This window comes from Neofelis nebulosa, chromosome 4 (assembly GCF_028018385.1).
Source record: "Neofelis nebulosa isolate mNeoNeb1 chromosome 4, mNeoNeb1.pri, whole genome shotgun sequence".
In the NCBI taxonomy this organism is placed as follows: domain Eukaryota; kingdom Metazoa; phylum Chordata; class Mammalia; order Carnivora; family Felidae; genus Neofelis; species Neofelis nebulosa.
In genome coordinates this window covers 44,847,843-44,864,230 of record NC_080785.1, presented here as the reverse complement: position 1 = coordinate 44,864,230, position 16,388 = coordinate 44,847,843, and the positions used below count along the sequence as shown (strand labels likewise).

The following is a 16,388-nucleotide window of genomic DNA, read 5'->3' as shown; positions in this document are numbered from 1 at the left end:
AAATATAGGTAAATCCCCCAATGAAGCAACACGTTAAACAGGGGATAGGTTACAATTGAAGTTCTCTTTTTGGTACAAAGCTTAACAATAGGTCATCTCTCATTTACAGAATATTATTTTTGTGGGCCTTTCATGCAGTCATCTTGCACGCTAATGGTATTTGCTGAAGTGCCTCTTTTTCTCTTCATGTCTTTTCATCTCTTTTTTCTTTTTTAATTTTTTCATGTTTTATTTTATTTTTGAAAGAGAGAGAGAGCACCTGAGCAGGGGAGGGGTAGAGAGAGAGGGGGAGACATAGAATCCAAAGCAGGCTCCAGGCTCTGAGCTGTCAGCCCAGAGCCTGATGTGGGGCTCGAACCCATGAACTGTGAGATCATGACCTGAGTCGAAGTTGGATGCTTTACTGACTGAGCCACCCAGGCACCCCATGTCCTTTCATCTCTTAAGCCTCCTTTTGTCACCCAATCAAAATGAGTCATTTGTTCTTTGAAGACTTATGTTGGTCACTTGTATTATAACCCTTACTCCTGCCTACCCTGAAGTTTTATTAATTCTTTTCATGGCCGTCTCTCCTGCTGGACTTCAAGCTTCTTCAGGGCAGGAATAGTGTCTGACTTCTCCCACTCAAAGCATCTAGAATAGCACCTCTTAACAACTGTTTTATGAATAAATACTGTGTTTGTAAATTGGGGGGGGGTAGCCTGATCTTCATTTTCCTCAAAGCCAGACTTCATTTCTGAGGTAGCGCAGGTTTTCTCAAGAAACCTGTTTCCCAGGTGAGATAATTAAGGCCCAGAAAAGTGAAGCAAGACAAAGCTCACCCTGCAAATGAGCGAGAGTTGGGACTGTGATTCAAGGACAGGAATCCTGGGCCATCCCGGGTTGACTCCATAGAGTTATCAATCAGAGAATGTTTCCTGACCACAAGGGTTGAGAAAGCACCCCGAGGGGATGAGTGAGACCCAGCAAATAACTTCCCCAAGGATTAGGTTTTTAACAGTCCTTGTGGTCCAGTTAGGTAGAGCCCTGACTGGCGCCTTTGGGTGGGGCAGGCTGACCCTCTGGGCTGCTGCCAGCCCTTTCGTGTGATGGATTCTCACAGGGACACACTCTGTTTTCTGTGGTCTCTCTGTGATGGGCAGCAGCTGCACGATGAAGCTGATGTGGCGTATGTTTGTTGCTTCTTCAACATGAGCCAACTAGATGTAGCAATTTGACAAAACAGCCAGGCTTTACAGACTGATTTGCTGGGATCCTGCAGCATCTGGAGGAAACAGGCAATCGATAAAGAGTTGAGGGCCAGGTGAGGTGGGGTTTAGAGACGCCCCAGCCCTTCCATTCCCAAACCTCCATAATAGAAGCTGTTTCCTTCTGCTAACAATTTCCATCCAGCAGGTACCTTCCTCATCCAGAACAGAACTATTCTGGGAAATTTTAGTTCTTTTCTCTCTCTTTATGCCACTCCATTTCTGCCCACATTTTCCTTTCCTTAATCAGGGAGAATGTAAAGTCAAGATGTTGCCTTCACATTAATTCTGGTCACGTTGCTAAACTATTTCCCATACTTTTAATGAGAATTCTTAACAAATTTTTTTCTTTTTAAATTGGCCTGACATTCCATTGTTCCAGGGTTTCACCTTTATCATCTCCATCTTTATTATTTTTTACCATGTTATTTTCTCTCTCTGTTATTAGCTCAGCATTTCCATGATGTCACCACTCCTCAAGTTTTCTGCCTTGTTTTTCTCAGTTTCAGTTTCTAATTCTTGGTTTCAGCCTGATAATGAAATGTACAAACAAAATTACAGTGGGGTGGTTGTTCCTCCTACACTCAACACCATGGTGGCCAAACATCTGAGGGATGGAGTGTCCAGTGGGGAGCTCTCTGGCATTGGTGGAGTTGGAAGAGCCGGTGGAAGGCCAGAAGGTAGGCCATTTGCTATAAGGATTAAGGAGTCAAGAAAAGGATAGCTAGGAAGAACGAAAAGGCTAGCTTAGAGCAGTGCCGAGTGCCCAGGTGGGGGTTTAGTAAATATTTTCCGCTAATGATGATGGGCTGATACAATTTGGCCTGGTGGAGAGAATGCCCAGGGGAACTTTAACAGCCTTCCAACATGTGGGAAGGAAATTCTTTGTTGAAAGGACAGAGAGGAGTACACATCCCAAAGTTGCAACATATCTTTAGCTCTAGCTTCTCCGCTGGCCTCTCTGCCTCTTGCTTACTTCCAGAGTGAGCCCCAAAGTGGTTGTGGGGTGTTGGCTTCCCTGTTTCTTGGCCAGTGGCTGCCTGTGAGTGCAGGCCTCTTCCCTAGATCCCTCTATCCTAGTTACCCTGCCGTAGATGAGATCACCCTCTCAGCTTAGAGCCACATTTGTTGGGATCAGAAATTGAAAGCAGGGTCTGACTGTGGACTCTATTCATCCCAGGGTTTTGGCTCTAGGTCTTAGTATAACCAAGAAGGAAAATTCTAAATAAAGGATTCCCCCCTTTTTCTTTCCATTACTCCTAAGGGTTAATATTCTCTGCCTCCCACACTCTTCCTTAATACTCAACTAGCCTTTGGTTACTAGGCTCTGGTGGGTCTGAGCCTTGTTGGTTGGGGATATTGGTCCTAGAATTTTCCCCTGGCATTCTCGGCTCTTCTAGAGAGTCAGAATTTTCCTAAACTGCATCTATTCCCTCAGCGATGTAGCTTGGCAGGCACGCTGTTGATTAGCAATAGGGGCAAGGAGCGCCCAGCAGTGGCCAAGACAACATCTCTGTGAGCCTCAACTGACAGAGACAGTTCCATCCTGAAGTTTCTGGGTCCCAGGTATCTGGCATGGTGGCAGGTGCTGAGAGAACGTGACCTCTGGTGGTCACTGGATTAATGTGATCATCTGAGCCAGTGATTTTGTACAGGTGTGTGTGTGTGTGTGTGTGTGTGTGTGTGTGTAAGTAACACTTATGCGTATAGTATTCTCTTAGCACTTGTATGAGGGATTTATAAGAATTTTGTTTCTTTGGCTATTCTTTCTTAGCCCTTTTTTGTTTTTGCTGGGCCTTTCATCTCTTCTCAAACATTAGAAATTGGAGGGCCCCAAGATCCAATCAAGATACTTTCTCTGTTTACATTTTTTTCTTGGTGACTTCATAGAGATTCATGGCTTAAAACCCATCCATACACTGGAAGTTCCCACATTTATGGTCCCAGCTCTCTCACCCTTCAAGTGCAGACTCCTATCCAAATGTGCACATGGATGTCCCAGAAACATCTCCAAGTTAAAATGGCCCAGACAGAGATCTTTCTCCCACCTGTCCCCCAAATCCAGTCTTTTCCAGCCAGCAGGGTCTGCTACATTGCTGCATTTTCTCAGGCTGTCAGCCCTGGGGTTTTTAATTCTTCTTTTTCTTACAGCCTATGTGCAGTCTATTAGCAAATCTTGACAGCAAATCCTTGAAAATATATCTGAGAATTTCTGACTACCTCCACTATCATTTTTGCCTCTGGACAATATATTATCAACCAGTGACCATTTAAAAGTACATATCCAATTATTTCACTTATTTATGAAAAACCCTCCGGTGGTTCTCATCTCACTCACAACACAGTCTGAAATATAACTGTGGTCTGCGAGGCCCTACATGATCTGGCTCCTGATGCTGCCTCTGGCCTTCCCTCCCCATCAGAGCCATCCTTGGCTCCCAGCACAGGTGATACCCAGCACCCCCTCAGCAAGGGTATTTGTTCTCTCTGGAACACACTTATCCAATATATTACGCATTCTCATCCCCTCACTCTGGTCTCTGGTAAAAATGTTCCCTTATCGAGGGTCTTTCTCTCCCCAGTACACATCGTCCTTCTGTGCCCTTGTCCTGCTTCATTGTTTCCAAAGTCCTTGTCAGTGCCTGTTATCAGGCAGATATTTGCTTCCTGTGTGTCTCCCAATTAGAATATCAGCTCCGTGAGGATGTGGGCTCTGCCATTCACGCTGTACCCCCAGGGCCTGAGACAGTGCTGGCCCGGGACAGTGCTTATCTGTCGGATAAATGAGTATCTGCTATTTGTGTTTAATTTTTTGATTCAATAATTTGAAGATCTAGCTAATTCCAACCACCAAAATTAAATTATGAAATTTGATTTCTACTGTAAATCTGCTTTTTCTGTATGATAACTTGCCTTTTTCAGAGTTCACATTACATTGTGTATCAAATCTGATAGAAGAAAATTGTACAAATATACCAAAAGATGGAAAGTTGTGTCCCATGAACAATAACATAATCAGAGTAAGATATATATAATAAGCAATGATAATTATAAAACAAAATTTTTCCTATAGAAAACTGTTTTTTAAAATATATATTACTGCTTATACTTGGTAGCATTGTAAGTATTAGTTTCGGTATTTAAATCAAAATTCAATATGTTGGTATTTTACATTTTGCCTAAAACATTTTATAGATGCAAGACCAGCAAAGTGTGCTAAATCTTAAAATTTCCTAGAGCAAGAATAACGTGGCACACAATATTTTCCCATGATATGCATAAAACAGACAGTTCCAGGGCTCACAATGCTGAGCCATGTTGCTGCACGTAAGTTGGAGTGTGCTGGGATGTCCTCGTCAAAGGAGATTCCTTTTGTGGGTTGTCACATCCCAAGGTGCTGACATATGTCGGTCAAATTCTGTCTCAGTGAGATAACTGTGTAACAAAACTTTTTAGTCTCCTTCAGTGGCCCACATAGTAGCTAAGGAACCAAGATGAGTTGGATGATCTCAGGGAGATTGCGGCAGTGGACTTTGGTTGAAACTGACCTTTCCCTCCTCTGAACTCATGAACAGCACCATGGGCCACTCGTGTTGCAACATACGAGGTGCTTTTGCTGTGTTCATGCTCTGGTCCCTCTCCCTCTTGGACTGTAAGCTCTTCTAGGGCAGAAGATGTATCTGATTCATATTTTCTGTTCCCAGCAAAACCTGGCACAGTGCCTGGCCGACAGCAGGGGCTCAAAAAATATTTATTAACCAGACTCACAGATTTTTAGTCAGATAGTTTTGACTTCTGCAGTGCAAATGTTTAACCCACAGAAAAACCCAGGTTTATAACAAAGATGTCACATTTCCTAAAGGCCATTTGTTTTCTGTTGACAGTTTTATCTTATTTTAGATGTTAAAGACTTCAACAAGCTGTTTTATGGTGAAACTCTTTTAAAAATCAACTATTAAGGGTAGTAATCAGGGTTGGCCCTTTGTTTTTAAAAATGGGTCATGGGGCACCTGGGTGGTTCAGTCGGTTAAGCTTCCAACTTCGGGTCAGGTCACGATCTCATGGTTTGTGAGTTCAAGCCCTGCGTCGGGCTCTGTGCTGACAGCACGGAGCCTGCTTTGGATTCTCTGTCTCTGTCTCTCTGTCTCTGTCTCTCTCTCTCTCTGCCCCTCCCTGTTTGTTCTCTCTCTCTCTCAAAAATAAAAACAAACAGTAAAAAGGGCACATGTTGTGAATCCCTTTAGCAGCAAGTTTATGTAATGTTTGGTGGGTACCTAGTCATTTCTCTGTAACACCTTAATCTGATGTGGATTATATACAAAATTTACATTTGTTGATTGTTTGATGAGTTTGAAAATGAAAGCTCGTGGATTAAAATTACGTTCTAAACCTATGAAATAAATCTGTGGCTTCTTCAGTGCTTTCTGACATCTGCATGTGGCCCTTGGGAAAGCCTTGGTGAAGGGAACATGCTGCTAATGGCCCTGGTGAATGAGTCAGACCAACCTAGCTCACAGAATTGCCTTCATATGGGAAGTCTGGAGCTGGCTTTTCCAGTTTCAGCCAGCTAGAGGGCCCTTGCTTCCCCTTGCTCTCCTGCCTGATGCTCCTCAGGCTAACTGGACACTGTCTGCAGTCAGTATGGATGGGAAGACGATCCGGGAGCAGGGATCTTTCCAGCATCTAATGCCTCACACCGCCTTTACCGTTATTCAGAGGCAGGACAGTAGGAATCAGCTCTACAGCCTGCCATCCCAGGGGTCCCTTTGAAAGCCTCTGTGATTGCTGGTGGTCAGGGTCAATTGTGCAGATGTCTTTAAAAGTGTCTCACTAGTGACCAGAAAGTTACTTTGTCAAGATGACAGATGGACTGCGAGCAGCCCCTCCACCCTGCCTGTGTTCCCTGTGATGTCAGCTCCATTTACTTGTCAAGAGCAGGTATTTTTGTAGCTCCCAACAGTGCACAAGCTTTCACGGGCAACCTGAGAAAACTCTTCTGTTCTGTTCTGTGAAAAATCTGCTCCGTGGCTCGTTGTTGACCCACAGGGATGAGGGGCATGTGAGGACCTGGTGAGTCCCACCCACTGTGGAAGATGCAGGAAGTGGCATGTGCTGACGAGGGGGACACCTTTCAGGGCTGGCCCCAAGAGGAGGTGGTCTGCCACCTCCCACCATCCCGGCAGGACACCAATGGGATCTAAGACACTCCATCTCTACGCTTTGGACGTTTGCATTCTTGGCAGGGAATCCTCTATGTGCATACTTGACAGGGTCCGTTGACCTCTCAGCCTCCGTGTCTAGCCAGAGAGCCTGGTTTATACATGGTGGTGGGTCAGAAGAGGCACTGCCACGATCATCTCTCCACGCATCCTTCCTGGACGGCACATCGCAACCTTTCCTGTGGGAGGTGCTCCAACTTTATTATTATGTTTAGCTCCTTCACTCCTCAGTCTCTCCAATACTCCCGCCAAACTAGTGGGCAGCCTCCACGCCACTGCCCAGAGAGGAGGAAGCCCGGCTTGTGCCCTCAGCATCATAGATGTCGCTGGTGGTTGGACTTGGCCTCCCATCATCTGGAGAGTAAAAGAACTCACCAGAAATGCATACAAATGTTCAGAGAATTTCATCTCCCCTTTCTTCTTTGTTTTCTTTTTGGGTGGAGGAAGAAACAGATTCATTATTCTTCATGTGCTGAAGGGCGCACAGCAAAGTAAAATCATCAAAGGTGCTGGGAGAGACAGCTGGACCGCTTGTGCTGGAGGCTGCGTTACTTTGAAGGATTTCACCCCCTCTCACCCCTGGTCCGGAATCTGTAGACATTTCCTCTGTATCACCGGCCACATCCCACGTCCCAGCTGTTTGATTCCCTTTTGGTTGGCTGGGGAGGAGAGAGGAGCGGGCTTGAGAATTTGGGCAAAATTAAGGAAGGATGCCCACATTTATTCCTCTCGCTTCACATATTTGGCTCCCGTCTCCTGGCAAAAGGGGACCAGCCTATCTTCTGGTTTTCCCTTCTGCTTCTGAGGGCTGGAGTTGTCAGAGCCGCGCCTGTGGCAGGGTCCGATGTGCGAGGTCACCGGCTGCTTTGTGTCCCATCCATTACAGTTCCACGAACGTGGTGCTACCCGCAGACCCTCGCTTATAAGACGTACGGTGTAATAAAAACCAGGCAGTGCTACTTTCTTTGGGCTACTATTTTTATTTGGTGGTTATTTCTTTTGTGTTCTGCCGTCTCTAATGTTTTGGTTCTATTTCAAAATATGATTAAAAAGAATGAGGAGCTGTCTGATACTGCCCTGTTTTAAATCAGAGTTGTGCGTGAGTAGCCGGGACATTCTAATGGCCTGCGTTTCTTTGTTCTGAGGGTTTCTTGAAGAGGAGAAAAAAAAAAAAAAACAATACCACCAGACCTAAATCCTTAAACAGCATAGAACCCAAAACAATCCCTTCCAACAAACGAAGGCCCATTAAAAAAGAATTGAAATGTTAGGTAAGTTAAATATAAAAGGCCTCCTTATTAATCCCCCGTTGCTTCTTCTGGCACGTGTCATATTTTCAAGGTACAATATCAGGAGAGCACTGTCACTTAGTGATGTATTAGGGCCATATATCATCAGAACATCGTCTTTGTAGAGGATATGGGTACTAAAAGACACGATTCTGGCCAGACAGAACAGCAGGGGGCCTTACTTCTTTTCTCCAGCCCCCCCTTACCCCTCCTGCCTTTTTCTTTAATCTCCCTCTGTTTTGTGTTGCAGAGAAGTGAATTTCTTCATGGGATATGACTTGTTGCAAAATAATCGGGGGGCCCCGGTGGGCTTCATAAAGTCTTTTAAATGGCTGAGTTTCAAGGGCAGCTTTGTTCAGAGTTTGCACTGTTCGCAGGGCCGGGGAAGGCCGCATTTGCCAGGGTCCAGGTCTCCAGGGGAAAGGCTCGCTGAGCCTAGACAGGAGGAAGAAAGAATAACACTCCCAGATGTAGTGCAGTGAATTGTGTTGTCCTTGCAAGATGCTTGCACATTAAGTCTCCAAAAATATGTTCTTGCAAGGGATTTTTACCTTAAGACTCCAAAAGTGTGGCCTCCGGGTGCTACCAGCCTCCCGGAGAGACACCCTCCTGCTAAAATTGAGGAAGCAATGACAGGGCTCGGAGGCTAAGGATCCAGGTTCTGATCTGTTTTGCAAATGACCAGGCTCTCAGAAATTGAGGCTTGTTTTGAGTTTTAAGCCAGAGACTTAATCTGTCTATCTTAAAATGCACTATTTTTATTCATGTGTTCAAAATGAAACCATAAACCACTAAGGTTTATAATGGTCTGAAAATGAGGAGTGCTTAACAAAGGCAAACATTTAAATTCCTAGCTACAAGGGAGAGATGGCTCATCTTAGCCTTTGAACCAAATTGTGTAGCATTGTGATTTAATCACCAACACCGCTATCAGTGAGTCCTGGCTTTGAATCTCTGCCCTGACTAGCTGTGTAAACCCAGGGAAGCCCTTAAAACTCTCTGTGCTTCAATTTTCTTATCGAAAACAATAGGGGTAAATTGGTACCTTCTTGAGACTTGTTGCAAAGGTTAAAAAGGATATAATACACAAAACATGCTCAGCACAGTCTGGCAAATAATAGATTTTCTATAAATGCCAGGTACTCTTAATAGTTCAGCACCCTGCCCTTAAAACTATATGCCACTTCATTGTTTGGTTAGCAATGGATCGGCTCTCTTGCTTTGGCTATTAAAGGAATTTGCAAAGAGTGGTGGAGGTTGGGGGTTCAGAAAGGTCTGAAAATGCTAATTTACATTAAAAGCAAGGGCCATCGACACCTGCCACCTTTCCTACTGACCTCAGACACCTCCCACCTCTTGTACTGACCTCACTCAATTGGGGAAGAAAAGAGATCTTGGGAAACATTCTCTTGCCTGGGAAGTTTGAGTCATTTTCCTTACTAATCGCCCTTTCCTCACCTTTGAAATGGTTTTGTTAATTTTTTCTCTCTTTCCATTTTTTTTTCTTCCTATTTTCATTGAGCTGAGAGATATGGCTCAGAGACTCATACTTGTAACTAAAGCTTTGTAGTGGACCAAATTTCCCCCACCCCTTTTTTTTCTTCCAGCTCATTCTGTGCAAGAATTATGGGGAAGTCAATTGTACTATCAGTAATAAAGGACGAGCAAGTAAAAGCTTAATTAAAACAATAAATCATCAATCAAATTTAATATTGCCACTGGCAACCACTGAACTATCTCAGTTCCCCCCCACCCGCCTGGTGATTATTGTCTCAGAGATCAAGAACAGATTTTGTCCGAAGGAGACAGGCTGGAGCAGGTACAGGCTTGTGTTGGCTCCTCTATGAGCGCTCATGCTCCCTTGGAAAGGATTTCCCCTGACCGTATGTTCCAGAGAATCACTGTATTTTATGTCCCATTTGTCAAACCCACTGACAAGCAATGGAACCTGCCCACTCTGGGTCTTTTCTTTCAGCCTTTGCCTGTATCTCTGAATTCTAGAACCATTCCATTCTGCAATCCAGTCTGTTTGCCTAAGTCCCGGTCCAGCCCTTGCACGGCGCCTTTGACAGGTTACCTTATAAAAGGGCCAGAGACCTTGTGTGTTGGGCCCAGGTGGCCTCTTTCCGGAAGATTTCCAGACTAGCTCAGCTACATACTAATCTATTCCTAAAATCTCAACAGTCATGTAGGAGCTAACCTAATTCTAATATGATACACCCATAAATTTTAATGCTGTGCCTTAGCAACTAACCTCCCTGGCTGGTCCCTTAATCCAGGCCTGGGAACCAGGTTGTGTTCCCAGGTCCACTGCTCGCTAGCTCTTTGAGGGACCTGAGACACTTAACTTCATTGTGTACCATTCCCCCATCTGCAAATCTTAAGAAACCTGTGAGGATTAATGAAATAATGTCTGCTGAGCGCTTTAGAAGAAAAGTTCTATGTAAACTTGAAGTATTATTCTTCTGTTTATGAGAAGTTTTATAATATCGCCTAGGAGAAATTGTGACCTGCGTTCAAAGGTACCATAAAGTTCCCTTCGGCTCTTTTGGGGCTGGATTTGGGTTACAACGGGGGACTTCAAGGAAAAGTTGACTTCTTTAACTTCATGCATGGGGAGACTAGAAATTCCACAGAGAATACATGTGCTGATGTCGGATCACCTTCCTCCTTGGGAAACTTGACACAAGATATTTGTAATCCTAAAAACAAATTCCTCTGTGATCAATCTTGAGACTCTCGAGTAGTGAAACACCATTGAGAAAAAACAAAACAAAACAAAACACCATTTTTCTCACAGAGAAAAATAATGATTCGGGGTCAAAATGTCCTATCTGTGCTCACCGCCCACGATGGCTTTTGAGTCAAGGTGACATTCCCGCTTGGTGCCAGAAGCTGCACTGCAGTTTTGGTGTGATCTGCTAACGTGTGACATCTTGTTTCCTCCAACACTGTAGGTTTCTGGAGAACAGAGAGGAAGCTTGTAGCATGACTCCTCGCTCCAACAGCACCGCGTACCATGGCACACATATCAAGTCTTCAGTTTGGCTGCTCTAGAACTACACTGTGTCTTTACTTGTCAGAGTTGTCATGCTGGGCATCCGTTCCCTGACAGTAGCTATTGATGAAGGGGACAGATGAGTCAGGGTTAATATGGGTCCACTCCCATGGACGTTTGCATTTTGGTAGGGGGATTCTGGAGGGCAACACAGTCTTAGAAGCTCCTCCTCCAGTAAGACTGCCATGATTCAATGACAGAGTTGGGGCGGGGGGGGTTGCACATATGTAGGAGGAAGGGATAGTCTTCAGGGCTTCTAATGGAAGAAAGACAGCCACTGTCAGTTACCTCTTTATCTCCTCTATGATACTCCCTGGCCTGTGGACTTCATTGACATATTGAGTGTTGTTCATCCGGTCAGAAAAAAGTATTGCAACTTCACAACCTTCTTGATTTTCTGCAAAAGGGTCTGGCACTTAGAATTTGGTAGTTTGCCAAATGACAGCTGTTTGCCCCCAAGGGCAGGGTTTGGTTTTATAAGAGACAAGGACTGAAGGGAAATAATGCCATCTTCTAGGAAGACACTCAGGTGGTCTGCCAGCTTCCTAATATGGCTGTAGAGTCTCAGCAGGTGGGGCACCGGATATTTTTGTTTTTATTCTTATTTCAAGATATTTGAGGTACAGTTTCAGAGTCTAAAAATAGAGTATCTGCCTGTTGACCTTTCTCCCTGATCGGTCTCATCATATTAGCTGCTGTGTTTTCCTCTCCAGATTTCTATTTTATTATTATTTTTTAAAATATAAATGAAAGGTCAGGTAATACTTTCCATATTTCATAATAGGATTGGTCCCGGAAGAATCTGAGAAAAAAAAAAAATCAAGACATTGGCTTGAAAGAGAACAAAAGCATTTCAAAAAACATTTTTTTCTAGTTGCAGAAAGCAAACAGGAAAATCTCCCAGTGGTGATCTGCTATCTTCTCTATAACCCCACCACCACTTCCCTGCAGTGGGAGATCATTTCCCTCAACAGCAGACGCTGAAAAATGTTCAGGAGCCACTACCGGGTCTCATGGTCCCAATTCCTAAGCCCATGGAACTCTGTGCTACCATCTAGTGGCAGACTTCAGACACAACAAGCTGGCTGCGGGAATCCTGTTTGAACTTGGCTGTGGCTGGAGCTGTGGTTTGGCTCACATCCTTATAGAGCTTTGTTGCCAGCCATGTAGACTTTTTCTTTTTTACTCTCTATGCCCCCCCTTCTATTTTTGCATGTTGGCACTTCATTTCATGTGCCTCCAGAGGTATGTTTGGGGTTTTGATATATTCAGTCTTTTGGAAAGGAGGCAATAATGCAGATACCTTTGACAACAGGTAAATCACAGGCAGGCTGACCCTAGAAAGTGATAAACACCAGGAGACAGAGACAGAGCATGAAAAATGTGATAAGGCTTATTACTCTTAAACACTGGTGAGGTCTGTTTTTTAGAACATTCTGACATTTTCCTGCAGTGCTTTTCTACCACTGTGTCTGTTGCTTAGATTTGGAGAGATTCAAGCCCAAGCTGGAATCTCTGGGAAGTCTGTTTGGGGATGCCAGTCTAGATTTCAGAGATATATAGGCACAGCTACCTATCAGATATACAGAATGGTTAGAATTGTCCTCATTACCAGAAAACAGCTGGTGTTTGTACACCTTCCCGTGGTTGGTGATGACAAAGCTCTGTGGAGTTATCCTGCTGCTGTTAGAGAGCTCACTTCACTTGTGTGGAACGACTGGGAAGGCACCAGTCTCCCCTGGGGCTTCTGGGCCGGGACATTGTTTTGTTCTTGTCTGTATCCTGAGTGCCTGGAAGTTGCAAAGTGCAACACTTAAATGTTTGCCTTTGGAGTCAGACAAACCTCTCTTTGCATTCCAAATCTGACTTTTATGTGACCCTGGGCAAGTTTCTTAACCTTGGTTCCTCATCTGTAAAATGCGGGTGATGTGGATTTTTTTGGGTGAAATAATGCATATAAAATTCTTAGCACAGAGCCCGGTACACAGAATGTGTTTGGTAAGTATGAATCAGCATCAGAAAAGGCTTCTTGAGTGAAGAAGTGAGCCAAACGAGCCAGGGCCTTGCATCAGGGCAGAGGACACTTGGCGCACATGGGGATGAGGAAGCCAGCGGAGATGGGCTGCTGCAGGAGTGGCTTCGTGCGTGCGGCTTCTCACCAGAGCCGCCGGCTGCAGCCCAGCGTTCTTGTCTTGCCGCAAAATCAGTGACAGCAAAGCGAGTGGTCTTAATTAACCTGTGCTTAAATTTACTCTGTAGCTGCTGGACTCAATTAAGGAGACAGAGGAATCAGCCTCTGACCAGCAATGCTCTGTAGTTTTTCTTGCTTTCTTCGAGGGCCTGCGATTCTAAGCATGTGCTTCATATCCTTGTCAACCAGACACCAGGGAGATGATCAGATATGGTGGCTTGGTAGAATATGAAAAAACTCCAAATGTCATTAGAAGGGGGAAAATCCTGCAGTAAAAGTAGAGCTAAAGTTTAGGTTTGGGGTGTGTGTGTGTGTGTGCGAGAGAGAGAGAGAGGGAGAGAGAGAGAACAACAAAAAAATTCCAGATGTGCAGCTACAAACCATCTGGTTGGAATGACTTTTGTGCTGGACTGTAATTACAAGCTATTTATTATGAATCTTGGGATCCTGTTATGGATTTTGACTGGCTCCCAGGTTTCTAATTTAGCAAAGGATTCCTATATTTAAGAAAGTGTGGGTCTTCCTATTTATCAGACCCTGAATTGTGTCTCATACCCACTCTGACCGCCCTTAGAGCTTTGAACTCCCCATGCCTGAGGACTTTCCCCTCCAGAGAGGAGATGCACTTGGGGGTGGCCCTTCCCTAAAGCTGCAGCCAGGTTTGCATAAGCCGTGCTAACGGAAGTTCTACTTAGAAAGTGTGTTCATTTCCAGAGTCTTGGGGTGGGGGTGGGGGCAGGGTCGGTATCAAACTGCGGCTTGTGGGAACTGCACTTTGCCAAATGAAGTCACTGTTAATGATGCCAGGCAGCATATATCCCTGATCATTGCTCATGATGACTTCAGTGGTAGTGGAGGGACACTATTAATATTTTAAAATATACCTCTTAGACGCTTAAAAACTGAGAACAAACTGAGGGTTGATGGGGGGTGGGAGGGAGGGGAGGGTGGGTGATGGGTATTGAGGAGGGCACCTTTTGGGATGAGCACTGGGTGTTGTATGGAAACCAATTTGACAATAAATTTCATATATTGAAAAAAAAATATACCTCTTAAATTTGAGTTGTGACCATACTATATATTTTGCTTGTAACTTGAGAAAAATTATGAGAATCAATTGAAGGGCTGTGACCTACAGTGAGTCTTGATGCAGCCATCATTATGAAGGAGAGGGGGAGGGAAAGAGCTTTGGAGGGCTGGGAGCTGGGCCACCTGGGTTCAGATTATAGGTCTACCATCACTTGAGGGACTGCTGACAGCTCCCAAACCCATCTCAGCCTCACTGGGAACAAGAATGTGCTCTGTAGAGTGGCTGCACGTTGGAATTACCTGGGAAGCTCGGGAAGCACCCAGGTCTCATCCTCAGATCAATCAGCTCAGAGCTTCAGGGGGTGGGAGACAGTGCCGTCTTTGTTAAGAACCACACAAGGGTCCTGGTTTGCAGCTAAGGATGAGGACCACAGATTGTGGGAGGAAATGAGGTTAGCTCCGTGAAGGACCTTATCATATAACAGACACCAAAAAGGTGGCGGGGGGGGGGGGAAAGAATGGATTCCTCAGGTCATATATATATACCTTCTCTGAGCAGCAGTTTTCTTGTTTATCAACTGGGGATATGAATAATGCTTACCTCGCAGAAGTTAAGTAGGAATGAAAGCCATAGCGCCTAGCATATAGGAGAAACTTACTGAAGCTCAAATCTTGTTGAGGTTTGTGACATTGTATTTTTGGTGCACGTGTATCCAGTCTGTGTATAAACAGGCATATACGTCACGTTTGGGTCTTCTGTGAGACATTTTAACAGCTAACCTTTCAGGATAAAACCGAAGATGCAAATGCTCACCACACTTCATTAGCATAAGTGCTAATATAATGCAGCTGTCCCATGGCTATAAAACACTGACGCCTGTGTCTCTGCTTGGCGTGGGGAATATTATTTTTTCTCTAACTGAGCTGATTCAATACTCAACTTTGTCATTATTTGAGTTGGAACTTTAGATTGCTGCATTTTAATGCACTCTACTATTAAGGATTGTTGGACAGCTGTGTGCAAATATTTTTGTTCTCACGATGCAGTCCTGGCCCAGGTAGCCCAATGGGCAAAATATGATTTACACAAATATTATCGTTCCTATAGTGTATACTAAAGAGAAACCTTAGAACAGAGCGGGAGAACGCTTTTCTCTCGGCGTTCGGTTATCTGGGTTACATTGGTTTCTGAAGAAGGGACTTTTCATCCCTTCTCGTGTGCCCTTCTCAAAAGTTCTGTGTTTCTGGATGACTATTTCTGTTCCAGAGAGAGCGAAATCCTATTTGCTTTCGTGAGTGTTCTTGCCAAGATGAAGGCAAGATAGGAAGAGGGAGGCTAGGAAAACCTGTGTCAGGCTTCTGGGGATTCTGTTTGGAGTTGCTTTCAAATGTCTCTTGTCTCTTTTTGCCTAGAACAAGGAAGTGACCTGTAAGAGAGAGAAGTGCCCAGTGCTGTCAAGAGACTGTGCCCTGGCCATCAAGCAGAGGGGAGCCTGTTGTGAGCGGTGCAAAGGTGACTTATGTCTTGGCCGCCTTCTCTTCTGGCCGTCGCTTCGGGCATTTTTATTTCTCTTTTTCTCACCTTCCTCTTCACTCAGCTCTTGGCTGGGGTGCAAGTGGGTGTTGGGAGGGAAGCTAGTGTGTGTGTATGTGTGTGAGTTTGGGGAGGTTGGTAGTAATAGGGACTCTTCTAATGGAGGGAAGAAAGAAGAGTGGCCATCTGCATATTTGGTTTCCTTTCGAAGGCAAGTGGCTTAAGTGTGACAGAGATGCTACAGACATGATGCCTATGTATGTTGGTATTCACATGTGCACTGTTTCTTTTGTCAAGAAGTTTCCATGGTTTCTCCTGGCTACATGCTCACCCTGCCTTCCTCTGCCAGAGGAGTAAGCCCGAATTTTATCATTTTGATCCCTATTCATTTTTTTCTTAACTTCAAAAATGAATCAACGTTGCTCCCCTCACCTTGGAAGCCTCTCTAACATATCCTTACTCCAACCTCATTTTCCACGGCCCTCCAGTGCACGCACTCTCTCTTGAACATGCTGTTCCTGCTGTAGCCGCTTAGCCTCGGCTCAGGTCTCTCCTCCCCACCTGTCCACATGCTGCCTGTGCTTAAGGCCCCCAGCCTACATTGTCTATGTTTCTGTGGCACACAGAAGTCCACATGCGTTCTTCATGGCTGTGCTTTTTCTCCTTCATCACCTTGTTTGCGTTCGTAAGTCCTTGGGGACGGGAGCCATGTCATGCTCTGACATCGCCTTGTGCCTAACAGAGGGGGTCCCTCGAGAGGCAACGAGAGCATCATGGCTCAGGATGTGGGCTCTGGAGTTACACTGCTATGCCAGAGTCCA

The 16,388-nt window shown here is 44.9% G+C and overlaps 1 protein-coding gene across 4 annotated transcripts in view; it reads left to right on the top strand.

The window, feature by feature from the left end:
- The window catches only part of BMPER (BMP binding endothelial regulator), a 254,725-nt gene that overhangs the window by 15,273 nt on the left and 223,064 nt on the right, over positions 1–16,388 (top strand). For 3 of the 4 annotated variants that reach the window (XM_058724623.1, XM_058724624.1, XM_058724621.1), the window contains exon 3: positions 15,447–15,546. In XM_058724623.1, coding sequence (XP_058580606.1) covers positions 15,447–15,546 — 100 coding nt within the window. Of the gene's footprint in view, positions 1–298; positions 1,928–15,446; positions 15,547–16,388 lie in introns of those variants that run through there. The other variant, XM_058724622.1, reaches the window with a different exon arrangement.